General features: G+C 58.2%; 1 protein-coding gene across 2 annotated transcripts in view; it reads left to right on the top strand.

The window, feature by feature from the left end:
• The window catches only part of SH2D5 (SH2 domain containing 5), a 10,667-nt gene extending 218 nt beyond the window's left edge, over positions 1 to 10,449 (top strand). Inside the window, exons 1-10 of one of the 2 annotated variants that reach the window (XM_008590652.1) lie at positions 545 to 619; positions 3,951 to 4,078; positions 4,435 to 4,515; positions 4,989 to 5,063; positions 6,068 to 6,214; positions 7,486 to 7,734; positions 7,897 to 8,071; positions 8,493 to 8,601; positions 9,108 to 9,267; positions 9,980 to 10,183. In XM_008590652.1, the coding sequence (XP_008588874.1) occupies positions 592 to 619; positions 3,951 to 4,078; positions 4,435 to 4,515; positions 4,989 to 5,063; positions 6,068 to 6,214; positions 7,486 to 7,734; positions 7,897 to 8,071; positions 8,493 to 8,601; positions 9,108 to 9,267; positions 9,980 to 10,183 (1,356 nt within the window). In that variant the 5' untranslated portion in view covers positions 545 to 591. Of the gene's footprint in view, positions 1 to 544; positions 620 to 3,950; positions 4,079 to 4,434; positions 4,516 to 4,988; positions 5,064 to 6,067; positions 6,215 to 7,485; positions 7,735 to 7,896; positions 8,072 to 8,492; positions 8,602 to 9,107; positions 9,268 to 9,979 lie in introns of those variants that run through there. The other variant, XM_008590657.1, reaches the window with a different exon arrangement.
• Positions 10,450 to 13,696: the final 3,247 nt, after the last annotated feature.

Here is a 13,696-nt window from a genome sequence, read left to right as displayed (position 1 = left end):
CGGGAGGCTGCGCGGGGGACGCGGGCCGGGACTCGAGACGCGGCGGCCGCGGTGAGTGAGCGCGGGGGAGCCGGGCAGGGGCGGAGGCTCCGTGAGCAGCGCAGAGGCGCGGGGAGGGTCCCGGAGAGCGAGGCGCGTCCCGTCTCCTCCCTCCGTCACCGTCACAGTCGTCAGTCTCCCGTCCCCTCCACCGGCGTCCTGTCCGCCGAGAGCCCCGGCCGCGCTCCCCGCCGGTGACAGCAGTAGCAGGATCGATAGCCCTCGTGGGGAGCGCTGCGCACCGCCCAGGCGCTGGTCCCCTCCGTGGCTGCGGCCCCGCTTCGTCCCGAGCACAGCACCTCGCGCTCGAACGTCGTCCGCTTTGAGAGGCCGCCCTGGCCCGCGCCCTGGTAAGTGGCGTCCCCGGCAGGCGCGCGTCCCGCATCCCCCTCGCGTACTCTGTTTTTCCCCAAATCACTCAACCCCGCCTGGAACGTTGTTGGCTTCCTGTACCACGTCCTCCCACCCCAGCTCGGACGCTCGGCGACGGCTGGGACTTTGGTCCACTTGCGGCAGTGCCTGGCACTTAGCGGATGCGCAGAAGTAGTTCAGATGGACTGTAATGATCCCCACTTTACAGGTGAGGAACTAGAGGCCGACCTGCCCAAGGTCACACCAGCCAACCTGGGCCCCCACAAGCCACGTTCTTGACCCCTGGCTGCTTGGCCTTCAGTCTCCCCCGACCCTGTGACCTAGGGCAGGTGGGGGTGGGTTGGGGCAGTGGTGGGGCTGTCGACTGGAGTGGCTCTGGCGGCCCCAGACCATCTGGTGCGCGACGCCAACTGAGAGAGAGAGCAGCTGTTTTGTTGGTCAGATTAGCCCCAGCGCCTGCTTCCTGGCTTCCCCTACCCTACCCCTGGACAAGCCGGGATCCACCAAACTCCAAGGGTGGACACCCCGCTTACTTGGGGGAGGGGAGTCTGAGCAGAAGGGCAATGCCATGGCCAGGGGAAGAGCCCCAGAGACCTGTTTGCTTTCTAGCTCCCTGCACTTATGCTGTGTGATCTTGGGCAAGTGACTTTGCCTCCCTGAGCCTCCATTTGCTGAGAGCAGGGTCTGCAGGCTGGGTGGTCTCCCAGGGCGCTGAGGTGGGCCCTCCCTATAGCATAGCTCGACTATGGTGCAGTGGAGCAGAGGGCCTCCATGCTTGGCCTGCGAAGCAGGTCAACCTGTCCAGTCCCCTGTGTCTAAGCAAGGACACCTGGAAAACCTTAGAGGAGCAAGAGGAGAGGCTCAGCCTCATTCCCAACGTGTCCTGTTAGGAAGATGCTGGCCCGCTGGCCCAGCCAGGCTCCTGTGCAAAACCTCGCTAAACAGATCTGGTCCAAGGAGATAAGGGGGTGTTTGTGTCTGGAATGGTTAGCAGGTCTGTTTCTAGGGTTAAGGTGAACCCTCTGGTCCCCTGGGAACCCCCACTCCAGTCCTGGGGCTGAAATGCCCTGTGCCCCTCAGTTCTGGGAGGGAGGCTGGGGAAGGGAGAAAGTTCAGTTTCCAGGGAGGCTAAGGACCACGGGGATGGGGGATGGTGGGCGGGCTGGGGCCCTTAAGAAGGCCTGTGGCCTGGCTCCCCACCCCCACAGCCAGAACACTGGGGAGACCAAAAGCTGCAGCCTGGGATCTGGAGGAGGAGGCTGTTGGCAGCCGCAGACACAGCTGTCTCCGCATGTGCATGCGTGTGTGATAACCCATGTGGCTGCCTTCCATCTGACATGCTTAGCGCCTGAGGGGCTGTGTCAGCACCAGCAGGATGTGAGCTGCCTCTTGCTCGCTCCCTCCTCCCAGCTCTCCGTTATCGCTTTGCTGGGGTCTTTCTTCCCAGCCCGGTCCTCCCACTTCTGCCCATGGCTGCCTGTTCGTCCTCTGTTTTGCTCTCTCCCTTCTGCACCCATTTGGTCTTTGGTCTTTGCCTCCTCTCTCCCCAACCAAGGGCAGTCCCAGCCGCATGATGTGATTGTGAAGTTAAAAGGTGGTTTCACTGGAAGTCCCCATCTCCTTACCTTGAACAGGCTCAAGTAGCTTTTGTGCCAGCTGAACATCTAAGTTTTCTTTATTTAAACATAAGCTGGGGCTGGCCTGGTGGCGCACTGGTAGAGTGTGGCGCTTGGGAGCACGGCGGCGCTCCCGCCGAGGGTTCGGATCCCATATAGAGACCGGTCTGCTCACTGGTTGAGCACGGTGCGGACGCGACACCGAGGGTTGCAATCCCGTTACCGGTCACGAAAAAAGACAAAAAGGAAAAAAAAACAAAAACATAAGCTGTACAATAGGTAAAGGACATGGTGTGAAAAATGATCAGGGTCAAAAAGTGGAGGGTGTGACAGCCCAGAGAAGCAGGAGTCCCCTCCGTATAGGAGGGGACCCCAGTAAGGCAGATCCTGCTGTCCTCTAAAGCTCTCTCCTGAACAGCAGGTTTTGGGGTCCCCTGTCCCTGTGAGACTGTATTTATTGAGCATCGGCTGCAAGCTTGGCTGGCATTGTCCTGGGTACCTGCTCCTCCATTCAGTTCTTGGTGACTCCTCACATGATCCCAGGTTTGCAGATGAGGACATGTGAGCTCAGAGAGGTGAGGCAGCTTGCCCAAAGTCACAGGGGATTTGATTTGGTCTCTTTGATCCCAAGTCAGTGATTACAAGTAGGCTGGTGAGAGAGAGAGAGCCCACCAGAATGGGGGATGGAGGTGGGTGACTAAGTTGGCCCCAGGAAAAGGAGCTGAGTCCTTGGAGACCTCGGCAGAGGCATCCAGCCATTCTTTCCTGTAATTGGTCCACTGATGCATTTATTCCACATTCATTGAGCACCAGCTGTGGTCCTGGGCTCTTAAGGGGGAATCCCTGTCCTTGAGGACAGTCTAGTAAGGGAAGTTTAATCCTCTCCTCACTAGTGGATCTGGGAAAGGTGTCCCGGGGAAGACCAGAACCTGGACTGGGCTGGGGGCGATGCTCCTCAACTCCCTGGGCCAGTTGTCCACCTTCTCTACACCCTGACTCAGCACCAGGGCACTGTCTGGTTGGGTTCTGATCTTCATGATAGTCAAGTGGCTGGGAGATTGGGGAAGGGACTGGAGTCATGCTGGGTCGAATGAGCCAGGCGCCTGTCAAGCAGGTCCGCAACCTCGTGAGCTCTGGCCATCCGCTTGTGGCCACCCTTGTAGACTACAGAACTCCTGCCCTAGAACCTGCTATGGCTCCCCACTACCCATAGAACAAAGCCCAAATTCCCTAGGCTGGCATTTAAGGCTGATCCCAAACTGGATCTGGACTGCTGCTCTGGTAAGATCTATGGCCCCAGCTGCTTTCCTTCCTTTGTGCCTCTGCAGACTCTGTTCTTGCAGTTTTCATAACCCTCCTTTTTGGTGGTACCTTCCTAGGCTTCCCTCCCTTCCCCCGGCACTTTGTACAAGTTGGTTACCAGTCCCAGACCCCTGCTTCCACCCCCTGGGGGCAGGGCTCATGTCAGATTCTGCTCTGCAACCCAGCCTGGAGCACCGTGGTGCTCAGTGATTGCTGAGTGAATGAACAAGTGACCAGGGCATGAAGTGCCACACCTGTCAGATCTTTACCCAGACCTCACGTCCTCAGGAAGGGCTCCCTAGCTACAATCACCTCCCAGCCTGATGCTTCAGATCCTCTTCCCTGCAACACTGTCCAGCATAGAACATGTCTTATTATTTAGTTTAATATCTTTCTCCCCAGTGAGAATGTCGGCTTCATGAGGGCTGGCAGAGGTTTCATCATTTATTTCAGGGCTATGTCCCCAGTGCCCAGGACATTGTGGGGCACATAGCAGGTGCTCAGTAAAGATTTGTCAAATGAATGAACGAGAGAATGAACAAACGAACTCGCCAGCTTCTGATGGGAGAGCATCGCGGCTTGCCTGCCTGGGGACCAACCTTCTCCCACTGCCCTTTGCAGCTTCTCTCCTGTGGAGCTCGCAGCCGGGCACCCTGGGGGCCATGCAGAAGGCTGGGGCAAGGGGCCGGAGGGCCTCCGACTGCGGGCCTGCCCCTTATCGGCCCAGGTGCATCACCAAGTTTGCCCAGGTGGGTGGGGCTGCCCCATCCGGGTGTGCTCTGGTGGATGGTCATTGGGTGGCAGGCCCTGGGGGTGGGAGGAGCAGTGGGTCAAGGACCTATTTCCATTTCTTCCTTCCCTGACCCGGGCTTGGGGGTGAGTGTGTGCACACATGAGGAGATGGGACCTCAGAGGCCTTGAGTGGCTTAACCAGGGCCACCTGCTGGAAAGTAGCAAGGCCTGGCCTCTAAGTACCATGCTGTGTCGCTGTCCACAGCTCGCCTGGCAGAGCAGAGTGTGTGTTTGGGGAGAATTTGGAGGATGGGGGTCAGGAGCCATGGGCCTGACTACCCTTCCTCATTCCCTCCCACCCCCTGCCAAGTAGTACGTGGGCTCCTTCCCCGTGGACAACCTGGGCACACAGGAGAGCGTGTGGCTGGTGCAGCAACAGCTGTGGGCACTGAAGGTGGGTGGGCTGGGGGCTGGGGAGGGCACATCCCTGGTGGGGATCACAGCCTCCGAATGACCCCTCAAACCAGATACACTCCCCTCCCAATCAGAGAAAGGGCAAGTGAGGCCCAGGGAGGGGCAGGACCAAAGGTACTCGGAGAGGTGGTCTGATCAGGGCCCACGCCCAGGCTCTGGGAGCCCTGTCACTTATGCTTTTCTCTGGGCCATCTGTGCCTGTGCCCCACAGCTGGAAGCTACAGATGGGAGATGTGAGGGACGGTTGTAACGTTGCCAGCTGTGGCCCTGGCTGGGGGCATTTTCCCGGAGCCATTGATGCTTTCCCAGCTCCTGGGGGCACTGGCCGGGACTCAGACCCTGGCAGGGGCAGTGAGGTTGGCTGACCAGCCCTTGGTGATAGTTCTGAGGCTGGGCTGGGCAGGGCCAGGCCTGGGAGATAATGCCTGTCCCCACCAACCCTCTTCCACCCAGGACTGTCCCCGACGCCGGGCCGTCATCCTGAAATTCAGCCTTCAGGGTCTGAAGATCTACAGCGCGGAGGGTGAGGTAGGAGCCTGTGTGGGTGCAGGTGAGACCTGGACAGGGACAGGTGTCCCCTCCCTCAGCTCCAGCGTTTCCTTGGAGCCTCCCTGGCGTGCCAGTCTGCTCTGGGCTTTTGGACTTTCTTGCTCCAAGGCTCTCCCATCTCTTCTCTGCAGGCCACCTCCTGGCCTGAGCATCAGGAACATCCAGCCCTGTGACATTTTTGAAGGTCCCCTCCCCAGCTTTGGCCAGTGGGCTATGGACAGCCTCTCATGGCTGTTGGGGGGCAGACTTGGGCGCCCGGTTGGGAGCTCCTGCCTGGATGCCCATCCTCCTCCTGCTGTTCCTCATCCTCCTCCTGCTGCAAGCCAGCGTTGGCTGAGCGCCAAGTGCATGCCAGACTGTGTACCCCAAGTGCGGGCACCACTCACCTAAGACCACAGTGCACATGGCGTCCCAGAGCTGGGCATGGCAGGGCCCTGGGTCAGGCCCTGTGCCACTTGCATGCAGTCTCACTGACCCACACCAACAGCCCTATCAGAGAGGTGCTAGTATTCTCTCCACTTGACACCTGTCACAACAGGGGCTCAGAGGACTGTACTCACCCACACAAGTCACTTGGACAGTGACGGGCAGAGCCAGGATTCCAATCCTGGTCATCTCATTCCGGAGACCAGGCATGTAATCTCAGCATCTGCTGCCACCGCCTTTCTCTGAGACCCCAGCAGGCTGGGAATGCTCGGCCCCTCAGTTCCATAACATGGGGGTGATGATTCCCAACCCCCAGGTTGACAGCAGGTGGGCACTGGGGATCCCAAGCCCAGTGGCCATGGGAAGGATGAGGGTTCAGGATTGGACAGGCCTGGAAGAAGGGAGGAGCTCTTCACCCCAGGAGCTGGGTGGCCCTGAGCTGGGCACGCAGGCTGGGGGGCGGGCCTGGGAAGCCTATCAGCAGGGGTGTGGGGCCTGCGGGCTGGTACGCACCAGGCTGGCTCCACCGAAGACCATCATGCCCGCTGCCTCCACAGATGCTCCTAATGGCTCACGCCCTGAGGCGCGTCCTCTACTCCACCTGGTGCCCAGCCTACTGCCAGTTTGCCTTCATCGCCCGAAACCCACGGAGTCCAGCCAGCAAGCTCTTCTGCCACCTCTTTGTGGGCAGCCAGCCTGGAGAGGTATCTGGGGCCCAAGGCAGGGGACCACCATTGAAGCTGGGGGTTGTGTGTGCTGGGCAGCAGGGACAGAGGCCTTGAGGGCTTAGCCAGGCTGGCCCGAGCCCCCTCTGGGCATGTGCCCCTCACCGCATCAGCTGCCTGTGGGGCTCTGCCCACCGAAGGCTCCACAAAGCAAGTCAGTGGCCTCAGCATCCCCAGGGTCTGGAGGGGGGAACCTGGCCACGTACTTAGGGATCGGAGGTCCCACTGCCTGGCCTTTGCTCTGCCTGGATTGCCCCTCCCCTTCTCATCCTGGCACATTCCGACTGGCCCTTCAAGGTTCAGCCCACGTATCTGTGAAGCCTGCCTTGACTCCTCTGGACTGCCCCTCCCTCTGGGGTCCTGTGACACAAACCACACTCTATCATCAGTCTATCCTTAATTAAGACACTTGAGTACTTTGAGAGTAGAGGCTGGGTCCAGGTCGTGAGCTGTTCCACTGGTTGGCCCTGTGCAGTTGGGTGGTGGCGAGGGGGTGGGCAGGTGCATCTGGGAGGTCAAAGCCAGTATGATCATCGTAAATGACAGGGCCTTGGCAGCCAATCGTTTGACAAGCAGAAACTGGGTATGGTTCCGTCCAGCAGGAGTTTGCTGTCACCCCCATATGTCAAGCCCCATGCTGGATATTGGGGTGATCAGTGGCTGAGACATGGCTCTTGATCTTCTGAAGCTCCTGGTTCCAACATTTTGGGTCGGGATGGTGTGTGTGGTGGGTAGAATGTGCTGGGCCTGCGCTGGGAGTTTTCTGTGCTCTACTTCATTAACTCCTCAAAGGAGCACAAGGAGATGGGGATGAGGAGACTGAGAGAGGTGTCAGGCTCTGCCCAAGGTCACACAGCAGCTCCTAAGTGACGGAGCCAGGATTGGAATTCAGGTTCTGACTCCAGGGCTTGGGCTCTTAGCCACTCTAAGAGGGTGCAGACACAATGCACAGGGTGAGGGTGCTAAGCTTAGGGGTAGGAGAGCATTTGGTGCATGGTTATAGTCTCTGCTCCCAGCATGATGCCAAGCACAAAGTAGGTGCTCAGTATTTGTCAAATGAATAAAGGAAGCTGGTAAGGGAGGCTGCATGGTGGTGAGGTTTTGAAGGATAAGTAGGACTTTTCCCAGGGAGAGTGGGCAAGAGCATCCCAAGCCAAGGGGCTGCATGTACCCATGGTATGTGGGTTGGTGCCTAAGAAGCTCCCCAGGAGATCTCTGCCAACTGAGCCCACCCCCCTCCCCTATTCTAGGTCCAGATCCTGCACCTGCTACTTTGTCGCTCCTTCCAGCTCGCTTACCTCTTGCAGCACCCTGAGGAGAGGGCACAGCCTGAGCCCTGCCCAGGGCCTGGAGGGGACATGCCCCCGAAGCCACTGTCCAGTCCCGGGGGCCCCTCTGGCCTGGTGTGGGAGCCCTTCGGCCGTGATCAGCTCTCTCAGAATGTCCATGCACTGGTCTCCTTCCGGCGGCTGCGAGCAGAGGGGCCAATGGGCAGTGGGGTATGCAGCATCCCAGGCAGAGAATGGGCAGCAGACAAGGGAATTGGGCAAGGGTTTGGGGGTCATGGTGGGGCAGTGGACTTCATTGGGAGGGGGACTTCGCCTGGCCTGACAAGGCTGGGACTGAATCTGCCTGCCCATGGGCCCTTCTTGGTACCCTAGAAGGAGTTGCCAGAGTTGGAAGGCCGTGGGGGCGCCCGTGGTGCTCGCCTGGGCAATCCCTACTGCTCGCCCACACTGGTGCGCAAGAAGGCCATTCGCAGCAAGGTGATCCGTTCGGGGGCCTACCGAGGCTGCACCTATGAGACTCAGCTGCAGCTGTTGGCTCGGGAGGCCTGTGAGTTGTAGGAGCATGACTGCCTGTGTGCACCTGGGGCACATGCCTGTGTGTACCTGTGCAGTCAGAGAGGGTGGGCATGAGTGTATGTTCCTGCAGGGCTGTGGCAACTGCTCCGAGTAGGTGCCTGGGCATGAGTGTGTATGCATCTGTGTCTGTGGGCATGAGTGCATCCAGGTGTGTGCCTGAGGGCTTGCATAGGTGACCACATAGCTTTGTGTGGACTTTCACTGGTGAGTGGCTGGCTGTGACTGGGGGTGCTGTGCAAATGTGTCTGTTGGGGTCTGGGTGTGGGCCTATTGGGCGAGGAGGGGAAGCTTGGTAAGGAGACAAACCTGGGGTTGATGGGGCCTGTGGCAGCAGGGCTGGCTGGGCATGGGCAGGTTTAGCCACTCCTCTGACTCCTGGATGGTCTCCATAGTTCCCGCGGCATGGGAGGCCTGGCCTTGGGGCCCTGGTGGCCCCTTGTGCCTGGTGGAGAGTGAGGGCAGCCTGACGGAGAACATCTGGGCCTTTGCTGGCATCTCCAGGTAGGAGGGGCCTGGCCCGATGCCCAGTCCCTTGGGGCGGGCAGGGAAATGGGCTTTGGGCTTCCCCAGGGCCCTGACATGAGCACACTCCTGTGTGTGGGCAGACCACTCCCAGCCTCGGTGACCTCAGGCCTGGGCCTTCACCACCCTGGGCCTCAGTTTTCTCAAATGTAAAATGGGGATAATGAAAAGATCTTCATCCCAGGCCGTGGAGGTGATCAGTGGGGTCATTCAGGTAAAGCCCTCAGCACCTGGCCTGGCACAGGGCTAGAGCTCCCTAACAGCTCTTTAAACCTCTCTCCTGACGGGGTCTTAAAACTGTTAGCAATTAAGGACCCCTTGGAAACCTTTTAAGCTTCTGAAAGCTTCCTTTGAGCGGCTACTCCAGGCCAGGCACTGTGTTTTTAAGGGCATTTAATCCTCAGGCTGGACCGTAAATCCAAAGCAACCTGAGGAGGGTCCAGACTAGGGGTCCTGCCTTCAGCCTGTCCCTTTTGTGCCCCTAGGCCCTGTGCCCTCACCCTGCTGCGGAGAGATGTGCTCGGGGCCTTCCTGCTGTGGCCCGAGCCGGGCGCCAGCGGCCAGTGGTGCCTGTCAGTGCGGACGCCCTGCGGCGTGGTGCCCCACCAGGTCTTCCGGACCCACCTGGGCCGCTACTGCCTGGAGGTGAGTGCCCACGGCCTGAGTCCCTGGCCCCGCCCCGCCGCCGGCCCTGTCCCTTTCCGAAGTCCTGAGCTGGCCTCACCCTCATCTCGGTCCCTCATTGTCCCTGGCCCCGCCCCTTGTCCTACTCTCAATCCCTCCTCCACTGCCCCACTCCTTGCTCGTTGGCCCTGTTGGCCTCGCCTCTGCTTTTCTCTGCTGGCTGCACCCTGGCCTAAAGGCTCTAGAAGGACAAGGTTCCTGGTGACCAAGGGTCCCCCTTTCCAGAGAGGGCTTTCAGAGGGTACCTGTAGTAGAGTCTTGGGGTGGTCACACCTCACATTTCTACAGGGATCCTAGCTTTTAAAAGCCTTGCTTTCCCACCCCTAGCAGAGGAGGAAATTTAACCCAGAGAGGGCAGGGGCTGGCCTGAGCTCACACAGCCTCTGAGTGTATGGTCTGGAGTCTTGTCCTGCCCATGAGTTTCCAGGGACTGGGATGGGGTGGTGAGGCTTTTCACATGTGCGCCCTTACTCCTGAGCTGAACGCCTCAGTCCTGCCCAGGCTGGGAAGACAGAGAGAGGAAATGGTCATCAGCTCTGTGTAACAGCACGTGACCTCTCTGAACTCTATTTCCTGCTCTCTAAAATGGACAGACTGCTGTGGAAAGGGGTGTCTGGTGTCTGGCATGTGCCAGGGGGATGGGGACTGGAGCTGAAGCCTCTGCCTCCCCTAGCACCTGCCGGCAGAGTTCCCCAGCCTGGAGGCCCTGGTAGAGAACCATGCTGGCACCGAGCGCAGCCTCTTCTGCCCCCTCGACATGGGCCGCTTGAACCCTGCCTACGAGGAGCAAGACCGTGGGCCCGAAGGCAGGCTGCCCCGGACTCTGCGGCCCCTCAGCCATGCCAAGTCAGAAGCAGAACTTCAAGGCCTGGGCTAGGAGGCCAGGCCCCACACCCACAGGCCTGGTCTTGTCCTGGCTCCTGGGCCTCAGCGGCTGCTCTGCCCTTCATACACCCTGCTGGTCACCAGTTCCATCCAGTCACTGCCCTTGGACCAGTCTTCCATTGCTTCACTGTCTGTGGGAGGGGAGCCCTGAGATTGGAGATTGCCAGTGGCTTCTCACAGGACATGTAGGCCACTGAGATTCCAGGAGGGGCAGGCAAAGATTCAGGCTTCCAGTAACTTGCTGGGTGACTTTGGTTGCTTGTCATTTCCAGGCTTCCACTTCATTCCCAGGATGGGAGCTTTCCGAGGTGGTTGGGGAGGTTTGTTCATGATGGAGGTGCAGCCCTCTCCTAAGGAAGCCAGGCCTTGGGGCCCTAGCTGGGAGTCTCCAGAGAGCTCCTGACAGAGGAAACCAGTTTGGGGAGGCAGGAGTGAGTGCTCACTTTGGGCCAAGATAGGGGGTGTGCCCCCCTCTCTGTGAGAAAGCAGAGGTGACTGGCGCTTGTCGGCTGGGAGACTGGGCCCAGCTACACCCAGGTTGACTGACAGGATGTGGCCTGTTTCTCATGCATCTGAGGTGAAGGAGTCTTCCCTTGAGTTCTGGGGAGTGGGAGCTTAGGAAGGTACAGAAAGGGCAGATGGACTAAGAGTCGTGCCAGCCAAAGCCCACGCAAGGGTGGATACCAGTGTGCAGGAAGGGACGTGGACCCAGCAGGTGGGGCAAAGAATCCCAGTGTATTGCCTGGGAAGGCTGGGTAGTCTCCGCCTAGAACCACAGGGTTGTGATCCCTGCTTTCTCAGAAGGGATGCCCCCGTGTCATCCTGTCCCCCACACCCCAGTGCTCAGTTCTTTTAGCCATTCTACTGGGAGGGGCCAGGAGTGAACCACAGGCTTAGAGAGATGACCAGAGCCCTGCCCAACTCACCCTGCAGACCGCGGTCAGTTTGGTGGCCATTTTGGGAAGCTGCCTGATGCTGGCATTTCCCATAACTTGGCACTGACCATGGTCGTCAGGGGCTACCACATCTTGCCAAGCCAGCCCCGTTGGGGATGGAGTCAGAGCACAGCCATGCAAGGTAGAACTCGTGGGGGCCCAGCCAGTGGGAGCTTGGCCTCAGTGGGCAGTGGGAGATCCAGGGAAACGATTCTAGTCTAAAGCAATGGCCCTGCTGACAAACCCAAGTATCCCCTTTGTAAGTAAACTTGATGGACAAATATGCATCTACTGAATCGAGTTATGGAACAAGTTCATTTTGGATGAACTAATGTTTCTGAGGCAGGGACCTAGTCGTGAGTCTGGGGCTGCCCTCTCCTCCATCTGGGAGTGGGATGCAACTGTTCAGTGCCTTGAAAGTAACAGATTTCTTTTCTTTCTTTCTTTTTTTTTAAAAAGATGACCGGTAAGGGGATCTTAACCCTTGACTTGGTGTTGTCAGCACCACGCTCAGCCAGTGAGCAAACCAGCCATCCCTATATGGGATCCGAACCCGGGGCCTTGGTGCCATCAGCACCGCACTCTCCCGAGTGAGCCACGGGCCGGCCCAAAAGTAACAGATTTCTGACTCCTGGAAAGAGGAGGGCAGCCTCAACAATAGGAAGAAGGGAGGCACAGTCGGAGATTGACAAGCAGCCTACCCCAGGCTCAGGCCTGCTGTTCCCAGCTTCCAGCCCCAACTCAGCACGTGATCTGGCCTAACGATCTTGTCACTTTCTTGCAAGTGAGATGTCTGATTGTAAGGGATAGCGAGAAGCTGTCCTTTGGGGACTCTTTTCACTGCAAACACAACACTGATTTTACACTGAACGTGAATGGGAAGCTGGGGTCCATTTTACAGCCATCTGCTGGAACCATCCCCTTCCTGGACAAAGCCCTGGTCTCTGGTGGGAGGCACCAGTCTCACATTCCCCTGGCAAGGAGAGGGATTAGTGCTATCCTGTGACTAGGATTACAGAGACATGCATTTCAGGAGACTGGGTAATTGGCCCAGGCTTGGACCAAGGCTGACCTCTACAAAGGATGGGTTTTGTTGTGTGAATTGTCTGCATGAATAAGGTATCAGGGGAATGTCCTGCACACTGGAGGGACCAGCCTTCCCCAGCCACTCTAACATTCCTCCAAACAGCTCTGTTGATCATGTGTTATGAATGGGGCAAGGTTTTTGGCCCGTGTGTGCAGACTCTTTAATGTCTTATAGGCCACAGTTTTCTCTTTGTTCCAACCAGCACCACCTGGGTAGCCCAGCTCTCCTTTCTGTGTGGACTTGAAACAAATAAAATGCATTTCTTCAGATTGTCTAGTACAGACTTTTCCTTTGAAAGGGAAGATTTTTATCCAGATTACCTGTTTTGTTTTTGTTTGCCAGACAAATACCTTCAGTTGGTGCTAAACGGTGAGCCAGACAGAAGTCCTGTCCTCAAGGGTTCAGAATGTCCTGCCCTCAAGGGCGCAAGGAATGGGGTGGGTTGATTTAATCAAATCATGTCCCTCTCCTGCTTTAAATCCTCAGTGGATATTTCCTATAGGAAAAAGACTCAAATCCTCATGCTCTGGCAACTCGGGCTTGCTTTCTGCTCCTTCAGCATGCCACGGCCTTTGCACAGCCTGGACAGATTTCCTTGTCCTCCTCCCCTCCCTCCATCTGGTTAACTCCTCAACCATCATATGTCAGCTTCAGTCTCAGGAGGCAGGTCATGACCCCTTGGGTTGAGTGAGGTTCCTCTTTTAGGTGTTCTATAGAACTGGCTCTTTATACTGTGACTAATCTTTCATTTACAAGGTTTTGTTTGTGGTACTTTTGTTTCCAGTGTCAGTCTCCCCTGCTAGACTATGGGCTCCAGGAGGGCTGTCTCCCCAGCATCTGTCACAGTACCTGGCATTTAGCCGACAGTTTCTGTGCAAAGGGGCGTCTAGAGGAGGCGTCACCGAGCCGCTCTTCTGGCTGGGAGGACTTGTGCTGAGCCTGTAGGGATAGGCCAGACGGTCTCTCCAGCCAAAAGACTTTGGCTCCTAAAGGTTTTGTTTCAAAATCTTTAAAAACGTGGATGGCATCAGAGGAAGCTTCACTCTGTGCAGGCGACTGTGGGCTCTGGGCAGCCTTCCCTTGGGTCAATACAGGATGTCGATAAAGGAGACAGCAAGGTCCTTGTCGCCTTTCTCCGTACGTCTCCAACCCTTGAGTACGCTCCCTCTTCCGCCCGTTGGGTCTCTCTAGCTCGGAGGTGGAGTGGAGCCCGAGCACCCCTTCTTAGCTGTGAGACCTCGGGCAGGTTGCTTAACCTCTCTGAACGGCGGCTGTGAGGACTAGGAAAGCTATCGCACGTGAACGCTCCTGGCACGGAGCAAAGCCGGTTCCGGGGCTCCCCGGAGGCCGCCCACGCGCGCCAGCCTCCAGCGCGGGGATCTCCCTGGCCGGGTGCCCGGAACGCGCGGACGTCCGCCGGAGCCGCCCCTGTGACGCCACGGGCGTTGCCCAGCAACGGCGAACGCCGCGGCCGCGTGCGTGC

The sequence above is a fragment of the Galeopterus variegatus genome, unplaced genomic scaffold (assembly GCF_000696425.1).
Source record: "Galeopterus variegatus unplaced genomic scaffold, G_variegatus-3.0.2 Scaffold142, whole genome shotgun sequence".
NCBI lineage: Eukaryota > Metazoa > Chordata > Mammalia > Dermoptera > Cynocephalidae > Galeopterus > Galeopterus variegatus.
The sequence above is the reverse complement of the archived record's forward strand: the minus strand, read 5'-3'. Positions and strand labels throughout refer to the sequence as shown.